The sequence below is a fragment of the Bos grunniens genome, chromosome 19 (genome assembly GCF_055505025.1).
Source record: "Bos grunniens cultivar Pamir isolate PY7600 chromosome 19, Bosgru_T2T1.0, whole genome shotgun sequence".
NCBI classification, from domain to species: Eukaryota; Metazoa; Chordata; class Mammalia; order Artiodactyla; family Bovidae; genus Bos; species Bos grunniens.
In genome coordinates, this window is record NC_141183.1 from 7,036,742 (window position 1) to 7,054,637 (window position 17,896).

The 17,896-nt window shown below is 53.1% G+C and overlaps 1 protein-coding gene across 1 annotated transcript; it reads left to right on the forward strand.

Moving 5' to 3' along the window:
• Window positions 1–1,008: 1,008 nt before the first annotated feature.
• Window positions 1,009–12,041, forward strand: LOC147351054 (E3 ubiquitin-protein ligase TRIM65-like). Its single transcript, XM_086360958.1, has 8 exons — window positions 1,009–1,092; window positions 5,925–5,967; window positions 6,250–6,917; window positions 9,375–9,470; window positions 9,674–9,907; window positions 10,144–10,306; window positions 10,529–10,591; window positions 11,462–12,041. The coding sequence occupies exons 1-8, from the start codon at window positions 1,009–1,011 to the stop codon at window positions 12,019–12,021; spliced, it is 1,911 nt and encodes a 636-aa protein (XP_086217084.1). The 3' UTR covers window positions 12,022–12,041.
• The last annotated feature ends 5,855 nt before the right edge of the window (window positions 12,042–17,896 follow it).

Here is a 17,896-nt window from a genome sequence, read left to right on the forward strand (position 1 = left end):
GGAGATGGGCTTTAAGGGAAAAAAGTCTTCCTGGAAGAGAACAGGTGATGGGGTGCTCATTTTCTCTGCCAGGAGGATGAGGAAGAACGTGAGGTAAGAATCCAGTCACACAAGTTTAAGTGTTGATCCCTAAGTCATCGGGCAGGATGTGGGATCTTCTGAAGGAGTTAGGTCGTCCCTCCTACAGGGCGCTGACAGCTGGGGAGGAGGTATGTACAGAGAAGAGTACTGAGAAGGGCTGTGGCTGTAACAGCTCCAACAAGAGGCCACAGCAGTGGTAAATGGGAGGGAAAGGAAAAGGCCTGGGGGACTCGGGTGTCACAGCCATGGGGATCGCAGGACAGAGTTACTGCTCCCAAGTGAGTGTGCCTGTTCGTTGTGGCCGACTCTATGACCCCGTGGACTGTAGCCCACCAGGCTCCTCTGTCCGTGGGATTTCCCAGGCAAGAATGACTAGAATGGGTTGCCATTTGCTCTTCCAGGGGATCTTCCTGACCCAGAGATCAAACCCAGGTCTCCTGCATCGCAGGTGGATTCTTTACCACTGAGCTACCTGGGAAGCCCATTTGTTCCCAATTCTGGGGAGCAAAGAAAAGAGGTTGGCATTATTAAAAGGTCAAGATGCAGGGTTTCCGTGATGGCTCATTAGTAAACAATCCACCTGCCAAGGCAGGAGACACAGGTTCGATCCCTGATCCAGGAAGATTTCCACATGCGGAGCAGCAATTGAGCCGACACGTCACAACTATTGAACCCGTGCTCCGCAATAGCAGAGGCCAGTGAGAAGCTCGCACACGACCACTAGAGAGTAGCCCCATTCACCGCCAACTAGAGAAAGCCTGCACAGCGTGAAGAACCAGCACAGCCAAAAATAAACTTTTAAAAAGAATGAAAAACAGAAGGTTGAGGCGGGACTTGCCTGGTGGTGCAGTGCTTAAGACTCTGCACTTGCACTGCAGTGGGACCAGGTTCCATCCCCGGTTGGCGAATGGCAAAGAAATCCGTACAATGCGTACCGTCAAGGAGGGGCCCTGCGAGGGAGGCTGCCGACGGGGGCTCACCGCACTGCTGGGACCAGCTGTTGCTGCCAGAGTGAAGCTGCATTGCTGTGGTTGCTCTGATAACAGGAAGGGACTCATCTCTCTCCCTCCAGCTCCCTCGCACGTCCCTTACGGCAGCTTCTCAGCCCCAGCAGCACCCGGCAGTCTGGGTGGGTTGGGACTGAGAGGAACCACAGCCGGGGCTGCTCAGTATCTATAAACTCACTTCTATGCATATTTGAACTTCATACAAAATGGTAAGAATAACTTTATGCCTCCATGTGACAAGATGCAGCTATTCTTTACACAAAGACAATCCTACCCTCTCCCCTAACATGAAAGTGAAAATGAAGTCGCTCAGTCGTGTCGGACTCTTTGAGACCCCATGGACTGCAGCCCACCAGGCTCCTCTATCCATGGGATTCTCCAGGCAATACTGGAGTGTGTTGCCATTTCCTTCTCCAGGGGATCTTCCTGACCTAGGGATCGAACCCAGGTCTCCCACATTGCAGACAGACGACTTTACTCTCTGAGCCACCAGGGAAGCCTTTTGAGGACTTCCCAAGTGGATCAGTGGTAAAGAATCCGCCTGTTAAGCCCTAACATAAGACACTGCAAACAGTCATTGTTCCCAGGTCTGAGAGACAGTCACATCTATTTCTGGTCTATGTTAATTACCCCTCAAATTAGCTTTGTAGGTTTTGATGGGCAACTCAGACCATATGGTCTCTTGATTCCCATGATGAGGGAGCAGGGACTGTTTCTCAAAAGGCGAAGAAAGAAAAAAAGAATTAGTCGCTCCGTCGTGCCCGACTCTTTGTACCCGCCAGGCTCCTTGGTCGGTGGAATTCTCCAGGCAAGAATACTGGGTGGGTTGCCTTGCCCTTCTCCAGAGGATCTTCCTGACCCAGGGATGGAATCTGGGTCTCCCGCATTACAGGCAGACTCTTTGCCACTGATCCACCTGGGAAGCCCTCAAAAGGAGAGTCGCTGTAAAAGGAGTCACGGGTCTATTCCGAAACCCTGGAGTCTGCATGGTGAGTCTCCTGTTGGGACTTGCTGGAGGCTCTATATGGCACTGTTTACAGATCACTTCAGTTCCACTGAATCTGCTCAGTCATGAGCCCAGGTGGCAGGCCAAAGCTAAATTTTTTATAAGAATCATACCATGCAGAAGGATTCTCATCCGTGAAGCTTTCCCCTGGGGTGAACTGTTAACTCTGTGAAGTCAGTTTAATACTATGTAATGCAATTAAATTGTTTTTCTATTTCATTAATTCTTAAAAATATTTTCATTAAGATCATGGTTTTCTAAGAGATTTTGGGGGGAAATTTAATTCAGTTTAACCAATTCTAGCTTTTGCCCTCATGAGTCATATTTTTGCCCTTGTGGGCTTGCCTTTGTGCTTTTATGTCCTCTCTTGTTTATTTTCCCCAAGTCAGAAGTCACATTTGGCAGCTCAGAAATCTGATGGCCCAATGGTTAATAATCCACCTTCCGCCGCAGGTGACATGGGTTTGATCCCTGTTCGGGGAACTAAGATCCCACATGTCACAGAGCAGCTAAGCCCACCCACCACAACTAGAGGGTATGTGTGCTGCAGTAAAAGAGCCCAAGTGTCACAAGTAAGATCTGACACAGCCAAATAAGTATTTGTTTTTTAATCTAAGCCTCGTATCTAAATTTGAGTATTTTTAACCAGTTAGTTTTCTGTTAATTATTTCTAGCAAAACACATAAAGTGGACAGAAGACTAATAGTTCGTTTTTCTCAGCTTTCTTGTAAGAAAATTGTGAGCAAGCTCCCTTGGATAATCTTGGTGGCTTTATGTCTAAGCTTGGGCTATTGCTCCTACTCACATTTCATTCTAATAGGCTCCACACATGCACTGTCTACACAGTTGGCAAAACACCCTCAAAATATGCCCTCCTTTGTGCAATTATGATAGATAGCCGACAAGCACTTATTGGAGAGGGGAGGGTTTGGAAGACGCCGCAGAGTTCTTAAATGAGACCCTGACGTTGGAGGAGGGTGCGGTTGGCAGGTGCAGAAGGGACGTGGTGCTCAGCTCTTGCTTCTATCAGGGCTCCGGCAAACGTCCGCTTCTTTGCGGCCTTGTGCTGCACGGCCACTCTGTGCCTGGAAACGTGCTGTGCTGGGCTTAGTCGTTCAGTCGTGTCTGACTCTGCAACCTCGTGGACTGTAGCCTGCCAGGCTCCTCTATCCATGGGTATTCTCCAGGCAAGAATACTGGAATGGGTAGCCTATCCCTTCTCCAGGGGATCTTCCTGACCCAGGAATCCAACCGGAAGCACTGACAACGAAAGCTGAGTCCTGGAGTCCTACTGCTTGAGTGGGAGAGGGCAATTCTGGAGGCAGACAGGAAACAGCCAAGCAGCTAGCTGCCTAATGGCCAAGGGACTATTCATCAGAACCTGGGTAGAGGCAGAGGGGTAGAGATGCTGAGCTGTAATCAAGGTCCTCGGAGATACTTAAAGGCAGCCTCATATTCAAGAATCCCTACAGGCACTTTGTAATCCAGTGGTTAAGAATCTGCCTTGCAACGCAGGGAACTCGGGTTCCATCCCTGATAGGAAACTAAGATTTCCCTGGTTGGGGAACTAAGTTGCATGTTGCAACTACTAACACCCGAGTGCCACAACTAGAGAGTCTGTGCACCGCAGCGAAAGATCCCATGTGCTAAGACCCAAGGCAGCCAAATAAAAGAAGCCCTACAAATCCTAAGGAGGATACACAAGAACACACATCAGACTCCAGGAGATAGTGAAGGACAGGGAAGCCTGGCGTGCTGCAGTCCACGGGGTCACAAAGAGCGGAACACGACTTAGCAACTGAACAGCAGCATAGAAATAACAGAATGAAATGAAAACAAATTTGGAGAAAATCTTACAAGTCACCAGAAGCGGGGAAAAAGGTTACCCTTCAAAGAAGCAGCAATAAGACTGACAGTCAGCTTCTCAACAGAAAAATATAAACCAGAAGACAGTGGAAGGGACTTCCCTGGCAGCCCAGCGGTTAGGACTCCATGCTTCCAATGCATCGGGGAAAGGTTTGATCCCTGGTGGAGGAACTAAGGTCCCATATTCTGTGCAGCATGGCCAAAAAATAAGTAACAATAAAAATATATTTTTTTAAAAGACCGTGGAATTAAATCTCCAAAATACTAAAAAGAAAGCTGCCAATGTAGAATTACCAAGTGAAGATATTCTTCAGAAGTAAAGACGAGGACTTCACTGGTCCAGTGGCTAAGATGCTCCCAAGGCAGAGGGCCCAGTTTCAATCCCTGGTCAGGGAACTAGATCCCACATGCCATAACTAAGACCTGGAGCAGTCAAATAAATATGAATTTTTTTTTTAAAAGAAGAGTAACATATTGCGACTTCCCTGGTGGTCCAGTGATTTACGACTCAGTGCTTCCACTGCAGGGGACACAGGCTCCATGTTGGTCGGGGAACTAAGATCCTGCATGCTGCATGGGGAGGCCCAAAAACAGAAAGAGTGACGTGCTGCAGACTCTTCAGGGCATGTATCCTGCTGGGGGAGAAGGCTGGGGAAACAAACGCTGACAAGAAGCTGTCGCAGTGATGAGACTCTCTCCTAAGCCTCAGTCATCTTTTCCTTCTGAAGATCAGAACCACAGTGGAAAGGACAATCTTGAGCATCACCAGTCGGATAATGTTTGGCTCACTCAACTTCAAACCAGGAATGAGCCTTGAGATCTCTTCTACAACAACCCTGTGGATTCACCAGAGAACCAAGGTCCCAAGAGATGAAACGACTTGCCCAAGATCTCACGGCCACTTAGTTGCCACTTTCCTTCTCTGCTTAGTAAACTGAGTCCCCCACGTCCACTGCAGGGGGCCCTGGGTGCAGCAGCGACTCTGTCTCCTGGGATGAAGGTTCCAGAGCAAAGAATATCCTGGGAGGGGCAGGACCCCTCACCACTGCAGCATGTCCGCTGACACCTTTCTTTTTTTCTGAAGTAAATTTTCCTGGAAAAACATTAAAAGAAAAGTTGATTTCCACGTGCACGTTTTGTGTGTGCCAAGTCGCTTCAGTCGTGCCCTACTCTTTGCGACCCCATGGGCTGTAGCCCGCCAGGCTCCTCTGTTCATGGGATTCTCCAGGCAAGAGTACTGGAATGGCCAGCCGTTCCTTCTCCAGGGGATCTGCCCAACCCAGGAATCCAACTCAAGTCTCCTATGTCTCCTGCATTGGCAGGCGGGTTCTTTACCACTAGTACCACTGAGAAGCCCTTCCATGTACTACCCTGTCCTTCCCCCCTGCCCCCCCCCCCAAAAAAAGCATTATTCAAACTCTAGGAGGCATTTGCAGTCAATTTCAATGATGATGAAAAGCTTTAAAATCCTTATAGTCCTATAAAGACATTCAGGAAGAAACATGTTTCATGCTGGTTTTCTTTTAAAACTAAAGACTAGATGAATATATATGGTTACCAGGCACACATCATTGTTAGTAATCAACTGTAATATGTGTTTTTTTTTTAATTAACTGGAATACCATGTTTTACTATTTACTTATCTTCACGTCTTCCTTTATTGAGTCTGTTTTGCCCTGCTGACATCACAAGCAGAAGGCTGGGGCTGGTCATGCTTGAATTGTGACATCAGGAGCAAAACTGTGGGCAGTCTCAAGGAGGGGGTCCAACTCGATAGGGGGACCACAGAACAGCAGCCAAAGGGAAAGGTGAGAAGGTGGTCGTCTAACCCCAGGGGATGTAAAGGGGTGGGGTTGGGGCACACTGGGCTGGGAGTCCTCCCAGCAGCTGGTGACCTGGGGCCTCGCACCCCCCACCCCAACGCGGGCCTAAGCACCCAAGTGTTCTCTTCCCTCCATCCACAGGGCAGCAAGCCTTTGGCTCTCCTTGACATGCAGAGAGTTTCACGTAAGTACTTGTGTGCTGACCTTTCTCCCAAAAGGCCAGGGAAGCGGCTCGTTTCCCTTGTCGCCATGTGACTTCTTCCTGCCTATCTACCTTCTTGTCCAAGATTTGTTCCAGGAATTCGGGCAGGGACAAAAACACAAGCCTCAGTTTATGCCCCTGTGTGGGTACAGTCCCAGTACCCCGTGGGCAGACCAGCTGTTTCCAACAGAAGAAAAGGGGTCCCCCTCAAAGGCCCCTCAACTCCCGCCCTGGCTTCAACCTGGCTTTGCCCCGTCTTCCCAGGGCCAGTCCAGGACCAAGCCCCAGCCCTGCAGCCCACTGCCAAGCTCTCAGGAGCTCCCCAAGGCCAGTTCCTGATGAATGACAGCAGTCTCTGCAAGCTGGAGGACCAAGTCCTCTGTCCCGTTTGCCTGGAGGTGTTCCGCAACCCAGTCACCACCGCCTGCGGGCACAACTTCTGCATGAGCTGCCTCCAGGGTTTCTGGGACTACCAGGCCACCATGGGCGAGCCACTCTACTGCCCCCAGTGCCGGGAGAGCTTCCCCACGCGGCCTCGCCTCTGCAAGAACGTCATCCTGGAGGAGATGGTGACCTGCTTCACCCAGGCCAAGGGCCAGACCTTGGGGTCCTCACGGAGCCTGGCCGGGCCCAGGGACGTGCCCTGCGACTTCTGTGCCCCTGAGAAGCTCAAGTCCGTCAAGTCGTGCCTGCAGTGCATGGCCTCCCTGTGTGAGAAGCACCTGCGCAGCCACTTAGAGGACCAGGTGTTCCATGGGCACCAGCTGCTGGAGCCCGTGTGGGACCTCAAGAGCCGGCTGTGCCGCAAGCACCGCAAGCTCCGGCGGCTGTACTGCCGCACCGAGGGCTGCTGCGTGTGCGGGGCCTGCCTGCTGGAGGAGCACAAGAACCACGACACCATCCCGCTGGAGGAGGAGCGCGCACGCAAGGAGGTGGGGGGAAGTGGGGAGCGGGTGGATGCGGAAGTGGGGGGGGTGGGTGGGGGGAAGGGAGAGGGTGGATGGGGGAGGGGAGGAGGTGGATGGGGGAGGGGAGGGGAGAGGGTGGATGAAGGAGGGGAGGGGCGGGGAGGGGAGGCTGAGGAGCAAGAGGACTCTGTGTTCCAGGCACACCTTTCCAGGAAGGAAAGGATTGTAGCCATTAAAGTGTCCTTAGTCTCTCAGTCATGTCTGACTCTCTGCAACCCCATAGACTGTAGCCTGCCATGCTCCTCTGTCCGTGGGGTTCTCCAGGCAAGAATATTGGAGTGGGTTGCCATTTCCTTCTCCGGCCATTAAAATGATGCTCGGAATTCCCTGGTAGCTCAGTCAGTTAAAAAAAAAAAAATCTGCCTGCAGTGCAGAAGACCTGGATTCGATTCCTGGGTCAGGCAGATCCCTGGAGAATGAAATGACAACCCACTCCAGTACTCTTGCCTGGAAAATCCCATGGACAGAGAAGCCTGGCAGGCTACAGTCCGTGGGGTCGAAAAGAGCTGGACACCACTTGGCGACTAAACCACCCAAAGTGATGCTCACGAGGGTCCTGGCAAGACATGACAAAGTGCTATCAGATTGATTGAATAAGGATCCAGGGACTTCCCTGGCGGTCCAGTGGTTAAGACTCTGCTTCCACTTAGGGGAATATGGGTTTATCCCTGGTGGGGGAAGATCCCTCATGCCGTGCACTGCAATCAAAAAAAAAAAATTAATAAAATGGTTAGTTCTTTATTTTTTTAAAAAAAGGACCCAAAGTTATTTGTGATGAATCCTACTTAAAAAATTTTTTGCACAGAGAAAGGAATGGCTGAAAGGTATCATATCAAAATACAAACATGTCAGGTTGGGTGAATCCCTTTTTTTCTATTTTCAAATTATGTTTTCTCCATTTGGATTGCTTTCTTCGATGGAGTGCTTATATTTGAAACATTCTATCAAGCATATTCTGCTGCTAAGTCGCTTCAGTCGTATCCGACTCTGTGTGACCCCATAGACGGCAGTCCACCAGGCTCCCCGTCCCTGGGATTCTCCAGGCAAGAACACCGGAGTGGGTTGCCATTTCCTTCTCCAATGCATGAAAGTGAAAAGTGAAAGTAAAGTCGCTCAGTCATATCCGACTCCTAGCGACCCCATGGACTGCGGCCCACCAGGCCCCTCCGCATGGGATTTTCCAGGCAAGAGTACTGGAGTGGGTTGCCGTTGCCTTCTCCAAAGCATATTCTAGAACTGTGCTATTCCAACGTAGCCACCTGCAAGAAAGAAGCTTGGGCCAGAATGTAAGCCAACTCACCACACTGTTGAGTTCAGCTGACACTTTTTTCACAGCAGGACCTTCTCAACAAAGGGAGAAATGTGTTGATTTACAGCCTGGCACAAGCTTCTTCTTTTGCTGTGGGTCAGCAACAGTTCACAGACAGGTACCTGGAATCCCACTGTCCCACAGTAGATTGTGAATCATGACAGCGCCCGCCCCTGGGATGTGCTTGTGCTCAGTCGCTCAGTCCTATCTGACTCTCTTTGTAGCCTGTCAGACTCCTCTGTCCTTGGAATTTTTCAGACAAGAATACTGGAGTGGGTTGCCATTTCCTCCTCCAAGGGATTTTCCCGACCCAGGGATCAAACCCGTATCTCCTGAGTATCTCCCTGTGCAGATTCTTTACCGCTGAGCCTCTGGGGTAGCTGAGGCTTATGTGGAAGGACTTGGGGACACAGTTCTGCCTGGACCTGGTGGCACTGACCCAGGGAGCAAAGGACTCCGCATCTGATCGACTCCTGCTCACCCCACTGCCCCCCTCCAAGGCGTCTCAAATCACTGAACCCCTCCATAGCTGCTGCTTGTGATCTGAACCCTATGGTCATCAGCTGTCAGAAGCAGAGAAACTGATTCCTAAGAATGGGGAGTCTCTCAGGGAATGAGAGAGAACAGGAGCAGAGTGGCCCCGAGGGACTTCCTTGGCCGGTCCAGTGGTTAGGACTCTGCACTTCCATTTCAGGGGGCATAGGTTTGATCCCTAGTTGGGGAACTAAGATCCTACCTGCCTCATAGCCAAAAAAAATAGAGGGGTGTCGGTGGGTCATCTACCCTTCAGCCCTACCCATCCTCATTCAGACCTCTTAAGAACATGAGGTGGGACTTCCCTGGTGGTCCAGTGGTTAAGAATTTGCCCTGCAATGCAGAGGACACAGGTTCAATCCCTGGTTGGGGAACGAAGATCCCACATGCCACAGCTGGAGAGTCCATGTACCGAAAGGAGAGATCTATGTGCTGCAGCTAAGACCTGATGCAGCTAAACAGGGCTGGTTTTTTTTTTTAACTGAAGAGGTGCATTTCTTCTGAGCTCTGACATGGGACTGCCCACACCTATCTGAATCACTGGCCCACTCCTCTTCCACCTCACCCTCTCACCTCAGGTCGAAGTTCGGAAGGTCCAGGCCAACGTGGAGAACCAGATGTTGATCATCACCTCTGACAGCCAAAAGCACCGGGGCCAGGTGGCTTTTCTCTCGGTAAGCTTGGCCCATCGCCACCTCCGGCCCAGGCTTCCCCAGCACCCTGCTTCAGGCTTAGGGGGCCTCTCAAGGGCTTGGAGTGGATGGTGTGGGGCCAGGCAAACAGAGAGGTGATGCCTCAGCCAGCTCTGGGCCCTGACAAGCAGGGTAAGGAGGTGGGGCTCAAAGACACCTCTCTGTCCCCCCACACCTGCCCCCAGAAATTGATCCAGACGACTCGGGACGAGGTGAACGCCTGCTTCTCAGAGATCATCCAGGAGATCAAACAGATGCAGATGAAGGTGCTGGATTTCGTGGAGAAAGAGGAGGCTGCCGCCCTGGGGAAGCTGGGCGGCTCCATCCAGCAGAGTCACAACCGGCTCCTGAAGCTGGAGGGGGACAGCATCTGGCTCCGAAGCCTGCTTGCCAACCGCAGCGACCAGCAGTTTCTGCAGGCAAGGCCCCTCCCTACCCCCACCACCCAGGCCCACGGCAACATCCACTGGGCTGCAGGGGCTTTGACAGCCCTAACTCAGATATCCGAAAAGCCAGGAGGAGGGGAGCAAGCTGTCTGGGTTTGAACATGGGCAGCTTTCCCGCCTGCCTCCTGGTTCTGGGGAACCGCTAAGCCCCGGGCCCCTGCTTGGGGCCTGGCTAACAAGTGGTACTGCCAGCCCCTCCCTGCCTGCAGGAGTTGCCCAGGCTGAAGCACTTCCCTGCCTGCGTGGAGCCCCTGATGGGCACCAACTGCGAGGAGAAGCAGAGCTTCCTCCAGCTGCCAGAGACGTTGGCAGAGCTCCGGACCCGACTGGTGGACATGGGTCTCAGCTTCATCAACCAGCTCCTCCTGAAGGGTTAGTTAGAACCTGCTTGCCTGGGGCGACTGGAGACCCACCTGCCTTCTGGGGATGGGCTGCCCCAAGGGCAGCAGTTGGGAGTCCGCACACTTGTAAGAGAGCCCGGCCTGTCTGTGTGCACCTTCTCCAGGTGACTCAACCTCCTGGAAGCCCATGCCCCTCTCTGGAAGGACACTGGGCTGTGAAAGTGTCCTCAGCAAAGTCCCCCATCTTCCCCAGGCATTAAGATGAACTCCTATGAGGTGCTGCCCCCGGATGTGGACAGGAAAATACTTCTCAAGTGTGAGTCCTCAGTCCTGGGGTCCAGCCCCAGGGGTGGGAAGGAAAGGAACAGGGCCCTTGGTTGCCCAGCCGACCCAGCTCCACCTCCATTCAGGCCAAGGCTCCAGAAAGATGCCAGATCTCTCCTGCCCTGACCTTGTACTCTGGACTAGAGACCTCAGAAGGCCTGTGATTCCACGGCCCTGAGAGGAAGGGGAGAAGGCTGTCCTGTCCCATGCCCATGGGTGGCAGGGCCTTGACCAACACCCAGAGGCCAGCTCTACAGCCCTTGTGGCCCTGATGTGGCTCAGCCTCTGCCCTCAGCTGGGTGCCTGCCGACCTCCGCTGGACTTTAGCCAAGCCAGCTTGGATGGCCCTTGTACAGTCAGTCTCCCTTTTCAGTTAATGTCCCTGCAGCCCCTCTCCCAGGCTGGGCGAGGGACCAAGTGACTCTCTAAGAAATCATCGGTGATGTCTCTGAGGTCTCCAGGGTCACAGCTGATGAAGCCTCTGATGACCCCTTCTGAGCGACCTCCTCCAGGAGCCGCTGACGCTCCCTTAGTCCCACGCAGTCTTGTGTCCTGCACAAACCGAAAAGGGGATCCTGTTAGGCTTTGGCTGGGGAGGGCAGATGGGGGACTCTTGGTTGCCCACCTCTCTAGGAAGGCAGGCCTTTGGACAGCGCCCAGCCAGACAGTGTCCACCCCTGCAGGCTGGAGTTGAAGACTTAGAGAGGGGAATGGAGGGGCCGCTCTTGGGAGCTGGGGGTGGAAGCACTTGGTGACTTTTGTGCCGAAGCTGTGAGCTTCGGCCCTCCCCTGTCCAGACCTCCAGCGCTCTGCCCCCCGGGCCTGCGGACCCTAGCCCCTTTCCCATACCCCCTCGGCCCAGGTTACTGCAACCTGAACTTCGACGCCACCACGGCCAGCGAGGAGCTCTTCCTGTTCAAGGAGACCCACTCGGTGCTGAACCTGGGCATCCTCCTGGAGCCCTTCGCGGCGGGCGGCCCCTTCCCGGGCTTCAAACAGTGGCCGCAGGTGCTGTGCTCGCGCGGCCTGGCCGAGGGCCGCCACTACTGGGAGGCCGACGTGTCCAACTCGTGGGTGTGCCTGGGCGTCACCTACCGCCGCAGCCCCCCGCTCGGCGGCCGCCCGCGCCGCAACATCGTCTATTTGCTGGGCCGCAACCCCTACTCGTGGTGCCTGGAGTGGGACTCGCTCAAGTTCTCCGTGTGGCACAACAACACGCAGACGGTGCTGCACGGCGGCTACCACCGCACGCTCGGCATGTTGCTCGACTGCGCGGCGGGCTGCCTCTCCTTCTACGGCGTGGCGGGCGGCGTGAGCCTCCTCTACCGCTTCCTCGCCTCCTTCCTGGAGCCGCTCTACCCTGCCGTCATGGTCAGCAGCGGCGCCTCGGTCACGCTCAAGCAGCGCCCCTCCGAGGCCTAGGCCAATAAAGCTGGACTCGAGCGCTGGCTGCGCCCGCAGGGAGGGGCGCGCCGGGGATGGGGGCCGGCCCCGCGGGGTCCCTTGGCCTGGGGTGGAGGGGCGGGCTGCGAATCCGCCTCCCGACTCGCTGCCTGGACTTCACCAGCGACGACCACCCAGGGGTCCCGGGAGGTCCTGGGGATCCCCGAAAACAGGCCGATCCTCCCGTCCCCATTGTCACGGGAGAAGGGGCTCAGAACCAGGCTGGCGATCCCCCTGGGACTGGGGACAGCCCCGTGGCCTCCAGAGGGGGGCGATTCCTGACCAGGATGCTCGGCCTCCCCCACCCATGAGCTCCTAAGCCCCTTCGGAGGGTCTCAGGTTGCCCAGGAGTGGGCGGGGCTTGGGCCAGGTGACTCCTCCGCAGGTGGCCAGACGGAGAGCTGGCACCTGACCCGCGGGCGTAGAGGTGTTCTGAGTTACTGGCTTAATTGGAGGCTAGGGAGTTAAGCCGGGGAATCATGACTGTGTCAGACCTCCCTCCCCAAAAGGCTGAGGGCCTCGGTCCAGGCGGGGCTCCGGCCCCCATTCCTCTGCCCAGCAAGAGTTTTTCTCACATGGCTGGTGTTTTGCAGCTGAGGAGCATGTGGAATTGAAGCTCTCCAGGTGGGTGGGTGCCTGGAAGCTGCTGTCCCCGCCCCCCAGCCTTAAGCCCACCGCACACAGCTCCCCTGGGTAGCACTGCTGGGAAGCCAAGGGGCTTCATTCACATCCAGGTCTCTTCCATCTGACCTGCCCAGCCAAGCCAGACCGTGTGGAAGTCACAGGGAGAGGCTGGGCCTTGCCCTCCGACCACAGCAGCTGTGTGACCGGGGACTCAGCCCCTCCAGGGAAGCAGCCTGGACATTTCTGGCCTCGACCAGTTACTTGTTCCTGTGGCTTCTCTTGCGGGGGGAACCCTGGTAGGGTTAATGATTGGCTCAGAAGAGGAAATGAGACAGTCACGGGGGAGAAAACTCCCTGGGGCAATGTGGTCCAGAAACAGGGCGTGCCTGAATTCCATCCCCGCCTGGCCTGTCGCCAGAGACGTCAGTAACCCTTGTTTCTTACTCTGGGGCCTGGTAGGGTGTCCAACTGGCAGGTGGAAGGTGCACTCGGATGGCCTCACAGAGTGGGGCACCCTTTGGCTGCTCTGAGCCTGCGCTGTGGTTCTGTTGACCTTCCTCCCTGGAGGCTCTGCTCAGCACCAGTCCAGTAACTTCCATTCCTCACCAGTGCTACTGGTGTGGATGGATAGAAATTAAACCTAAACCTTTTCCCTTTGTGGGGAAAGCTTGCATGCCAAAGTGCTTAAATCTTGTCTCCCCACTCCCCCAAATCAGTCCATGGACTGAGGTCAGGAAAGGCTGAGGGGGACTTTCTGGTGGTCCAGTGGCTAAGACTCTGAGCTCCCAATGCAGGGGGCCCAGGTTCGACCCCTGGTTGGGGAACTAGAACCCATGTGCAACAACTAAAGATTCTGTGACCAAGATCAAAGGTGCTGCAACTAGGCCCTGTTACAGCCAAATAAAAAATTTTTAAATGCTGAGAAGGTAAAAAGCATGACCCAAGGAGACAGCAAAAGCCAGCTCCATGGATATGAGTCCTTCCCCACGGCAGGGGCGGGGTGGGTGGTGGAGCCGATGGAGGTGCCTCCCTCATCAGCTCCTCCAGGCTCTGAAGGAGCCTTCACGTGTGTGATGCTGGAGCCTGATACCCTTAGGCACATGTGAAACCCACATCAAAGGCATGTTACTTGTCCGTTTAAACAGTTCCCCAAGTTCATAAGCCCCCGGGGATCCACAATGGTAGTCCTGGGGGCAGGGTGGTCATCAGATGCTCCCCAGTATTTCAGAAAGCCAAACAGCAAGCAGGCCTGCGTGTCAGTGAGGCTCATCAGGAAACCACAATGTTGGGGTTCTTGGCTCAGCATTTGCCTCCTGGGTGAATATATCATAGCGGGTGATTCAGGCTGCAGAATCAGCCAGAGCTCTTCCATAATCCACATGGGTGAGCCCTGGCCTCAGCCTTTTCCCAACCTTGAAGAGACCAGGGAAGGCACTGTCCCTAGACTGCCACCCACATTCTTCTCATGCCTTCCTGCTCCTGCCTTAACACAACAAATATTTTTTTTTTTAATGTGAATCCAGACAGACTGTAAACTAATCTTCCCCAAGGGTTATTTCACTTAAAAAAATCCTGTGTCATTTCTCACAAGAAGATTATGTTCCTATATTACTTGGGCAATTTTTAAAATATATTTATTAGGTAAAAGTAATTTTCCTTTTATTTAACAAACACGTAATGCCTACTGCACACCAGGGGCCCTGTTCATAGCAAATGAAATGTTGATGGCAAAACTGAGCTCATTTAATTCTAATAACAACCCCCACCCTGTGCAGGAGGAAACTGAGGGTAAGAAGTGCCTTGTTCAAGATCATGAAGGTACATGAATTGCGGAGCCAGATTCAAACCCAGTCAGTCTGCTTTTTCAATCATTATGCTACGCCACCCCTCCAATAGCACATTCATTGTAGAAAATTTAGGTAATATAGAGACGCAAAAGAAAAAATATTCCAGGGCTTCTCTGTTGGCTTAGTGGTAAAGAATTTGCCTGCCAACACAAGGAACCTGGGTTCCATCCCTGGTTGGGAAAACCCCATGTTCTAAGGGACAACTAAGCCATGCATCACAGCTACTGAGCCCAAGCACTCCAGGGCACGTGAGCCGCAACTATTGAGCCCGCTCACACTAGACACCATGTTCTGCAATAAAAGAATTCACCACAATGAGAAACCCTTGCCCCACAGCTAGACAGTAAACCCATCCCCGCCCTGCCCCGTTCTCCACGACTGGAGAAAGCCCGAGCACAGCAACGAAGACCCAGCATAGCCAAAGATAATTTTTTTTTTTTTTTAAAGAAGATATTCCTACCGTAATCCTTACCACCTCCCTGCAGAGATAACCTCTCCTGGAGAATTTCCTTGCAGTCTTCTTTTGTTATCAAGATGTAGATGTTGTAGCTAGAAGACACAACTATCATGCATTTTCCAAAGTTACTTTCGAAACGTAACGTGACATATTACATCCTACACATCTGCCCTACAGCTTTGTTTTATCTTTAACTCCTTCCCTGATTCCCTCTAGAGGTGGGTGGCGAGTGGCAGCCCAGCCGAAGTCACAGATGTTGCTTCCTGGATGTTACCGAAAGTCTGACCCAAACCCATGGGGTGGGAGGGTGAGAAAGGATGGAGCTGAAGGATGCTGGTACCAGCAGACGTTTCCGTCCATCTCATCATCCCATCGCACAGGTGAGGACAGCAGGAAGCAGGACCAGCTGGCAGGAGCCTCAAGAAGGAGTCTTAACTCTTCCCTTCCCCATGAGAGGGTGTGCGCAGGCTGGAGGTGGAAGGATAGGGATGTTTGTGGGAGCCTCTGGCAGAGGCCCTGCCTGTAATGCAATAGCTACCAGACGGCTGTCGGGAGCATCTCCCCAAAAGCCCACATAAGCACAAACCCTACAGTTTTCTTCTGTGAGAAAGGCAATCTGTTGGGGACCTAGACCGGGTCTACAGAGGTAAGCCGGGCTTCCCTGGTGGCTCAGTGGTAAAGAATCCACCTGCCAATGCAGGAGACACAGGTTCCATCCCTGGTCAGAGAAGATCCCATGTGCCACGGACCAACTAAGCCCATCCATCACAACTATTGAGCCTGCGCTCTAGAACCTGGGAACCGAAACTACTGAAGCCTGCCAGCTAGAACCCATGCTCCGCAAGAGAAGCCACCACAATGCGAAACCCATGCACGACAACAGAGTAGCCCTCGCTCGCGTAACTAGGGGAAAGCCCACGTGGCAACGGGGGCCCAGCACAGCCAAAAAGAAACAAATAAAATATAAAAATAAAGAGGTAAACCGCCTCCAGCCTTCCCTGCTGACCCAATCCCATCCCCACTCCCACCCTAGCTCCTTGCCTTGAACATCAGTGTTCAGTAGTTCTCATGGACTGCATCACCAGCCCCCACTCCATTCTACTCTTCTACTCGACTCACCTCTCGCCCTTTGCCCCTGCCATCCCCTCTGCTGGGATCATGCCTCGCCCTCACCTGCTTCCTTATTCTTCCTCCTCATTACTTCTTTTTTTTTTTTGGCTGAGCCCCACAGCACGTGGGATCTTAGTTCTCCAATGAGGAAGTCCCTCAAATGAGTCTTAAGGACTAAGGAGGAGAAAGTAACAAGCGATGAGAAGGAGGGACTTCTCTACTGGTCCAGTGGCTAAGACTCTGACCTCCTAATGCAGAGGACCCAGGTTCCATCCCTGGGCAATGAACTAGATCCCACATGAGGCAACTAAAAACCCTGCATTCTGCAGCTAAGACCCAGTGCAGCCAAAAAACAAAAACCTGAGGAGCCACTTGAAAAAAAACTTAACTAAGACATGTTTCGCCCCAGGAAGCCACTCACAAACCCTCTTCTCCCTAAGCCAGGTGGGCTCTCCCCTCTCCTGCCATCACCTTCTACACGCATCCCTCCTGGCACCCACCTTGTTTCATGTGGGAATTCTCCATCAGACCAGCTGCATGCTGGGTATGTCATGTTGGTCTCTTTTGCTTAGCACATGCATGCCACATGTGAAAGTGTGAAAGTAACTCAGTTGTGTCCGACTCTTTGCGACCCCGTGGACTGTAGCCCGCCAGACTCCTCTGTCCATGAGATTCTCCAGGCAAGAATACTGGAGTGTATTCCATTCTCCAGGAAATCTTCCTGACCCAGGGATTGAACCTGGGTCTCCTTCATTGCAGGCAGATTCTTTACCATCTGAGCCAGCGCTTAATTGATATTGACCTAAGGACTGAAGGAACACTTCCAGCGGTCAGAGGGTGGAAGGCCACCTCGATCCTTGCCTGGGTCAGGCTGGGCTGGCTGGGTGCAAGTGGCCCAGGAATGGCCGCTCACCTGGTTCCTTCTTCCTTTGCATCCTTTTCTCCCTCCTGAAGCCAGGTCCACGTGCCCACTGCATCCAGATAGATGCAAAGGACCTGTGAATTCTTCCCTGGTTTCCATCTCGACCTCCCCTCTAGCCAGAAGATTCTTCGAGGCTGAGGGCCCTCCAGCAGGCGTGTGAGGGGAGAGACACAGACCTCTCTGGCCTCTGTTTGCTGATCTGTAGGAAGGCATGGATTGAGATATCACTTGTATTTTCTGAAGATTACACAACTCCCAGGGCTTCTCAGACCAGATGGTTGGAAGACATGGTGCATTTCAGGTAGAGCCAAGACTAGGGTGAAGCCAGTGAGACCCTCACCAGGGGCTCGGCATTTAAGTGCGCACATGTGGGCTCAGTCGCTCAGTTGTGTCCGACTCTTCGCTACCCCATGGACTGTAGCCCGCAAGGCTTCTCTGTCTATGAGATTTTCCCAGCAAGAGTATTGGAGTGGGTTCCCATTTCCTTTTCCAGGGGATCTTCCCAACCCAAGGATTGAACCCATGTATTGGCAGGTGGATTTGTCACGAGAGTGTATGCTCCTTGGTTTTTGTCCCATCACAACAAAGATTTGGAATGACGGACATTAAAGCTCCCTTGGCGTGTCACAGCTCTCGGATCTTGGATAGACCGTGTTATAGCTCTCAGGTCTCGAAAGGACCATGTTATAGTTCTTAGACAAATCAGTGTTACAGCTCTATTTTATTTAGAAGATAGCAGGAAAATCCGTCTTTGAGGCGTGAGGGCACACGTAAAGAGAAGAGCGCCCCAGCGCGCGGGAGAGGGTTTTGACTCCTCTTTGCATATGTTTTTCTCTCCCTGGGCCTGTCCTGTGTAAATTGGGCCAGCCAGGAGTGCTGTTTGTTCTACCTGAG

Excerpts from the sequence above, each read along its gene's own strand:
- LOC147351054 (XM_086360958.1), top strand. The coding sequence starts at position 1,009 with ATGCGTACCGTCAAGGAGGGGCCCTGCGAGGGAGGCTGCCGACGGGGG. Across the intron at positions 9,908-10,143 it reads GCGACCAGCAGTTTCTGCAG|GAGTTGCCCAGGCTGAAGCA; the intron begins GCAAGGCCCCTC and ends CCCTGCCTGCAG. Across the intron at positions 10,307-10,528 it reads CAACCAGCTCCTCCTGAAGG|GCATTAAGATGAACTCCTAT; the intron begins GTTAGTTAGAAC and ends CATCTTCCCCAG.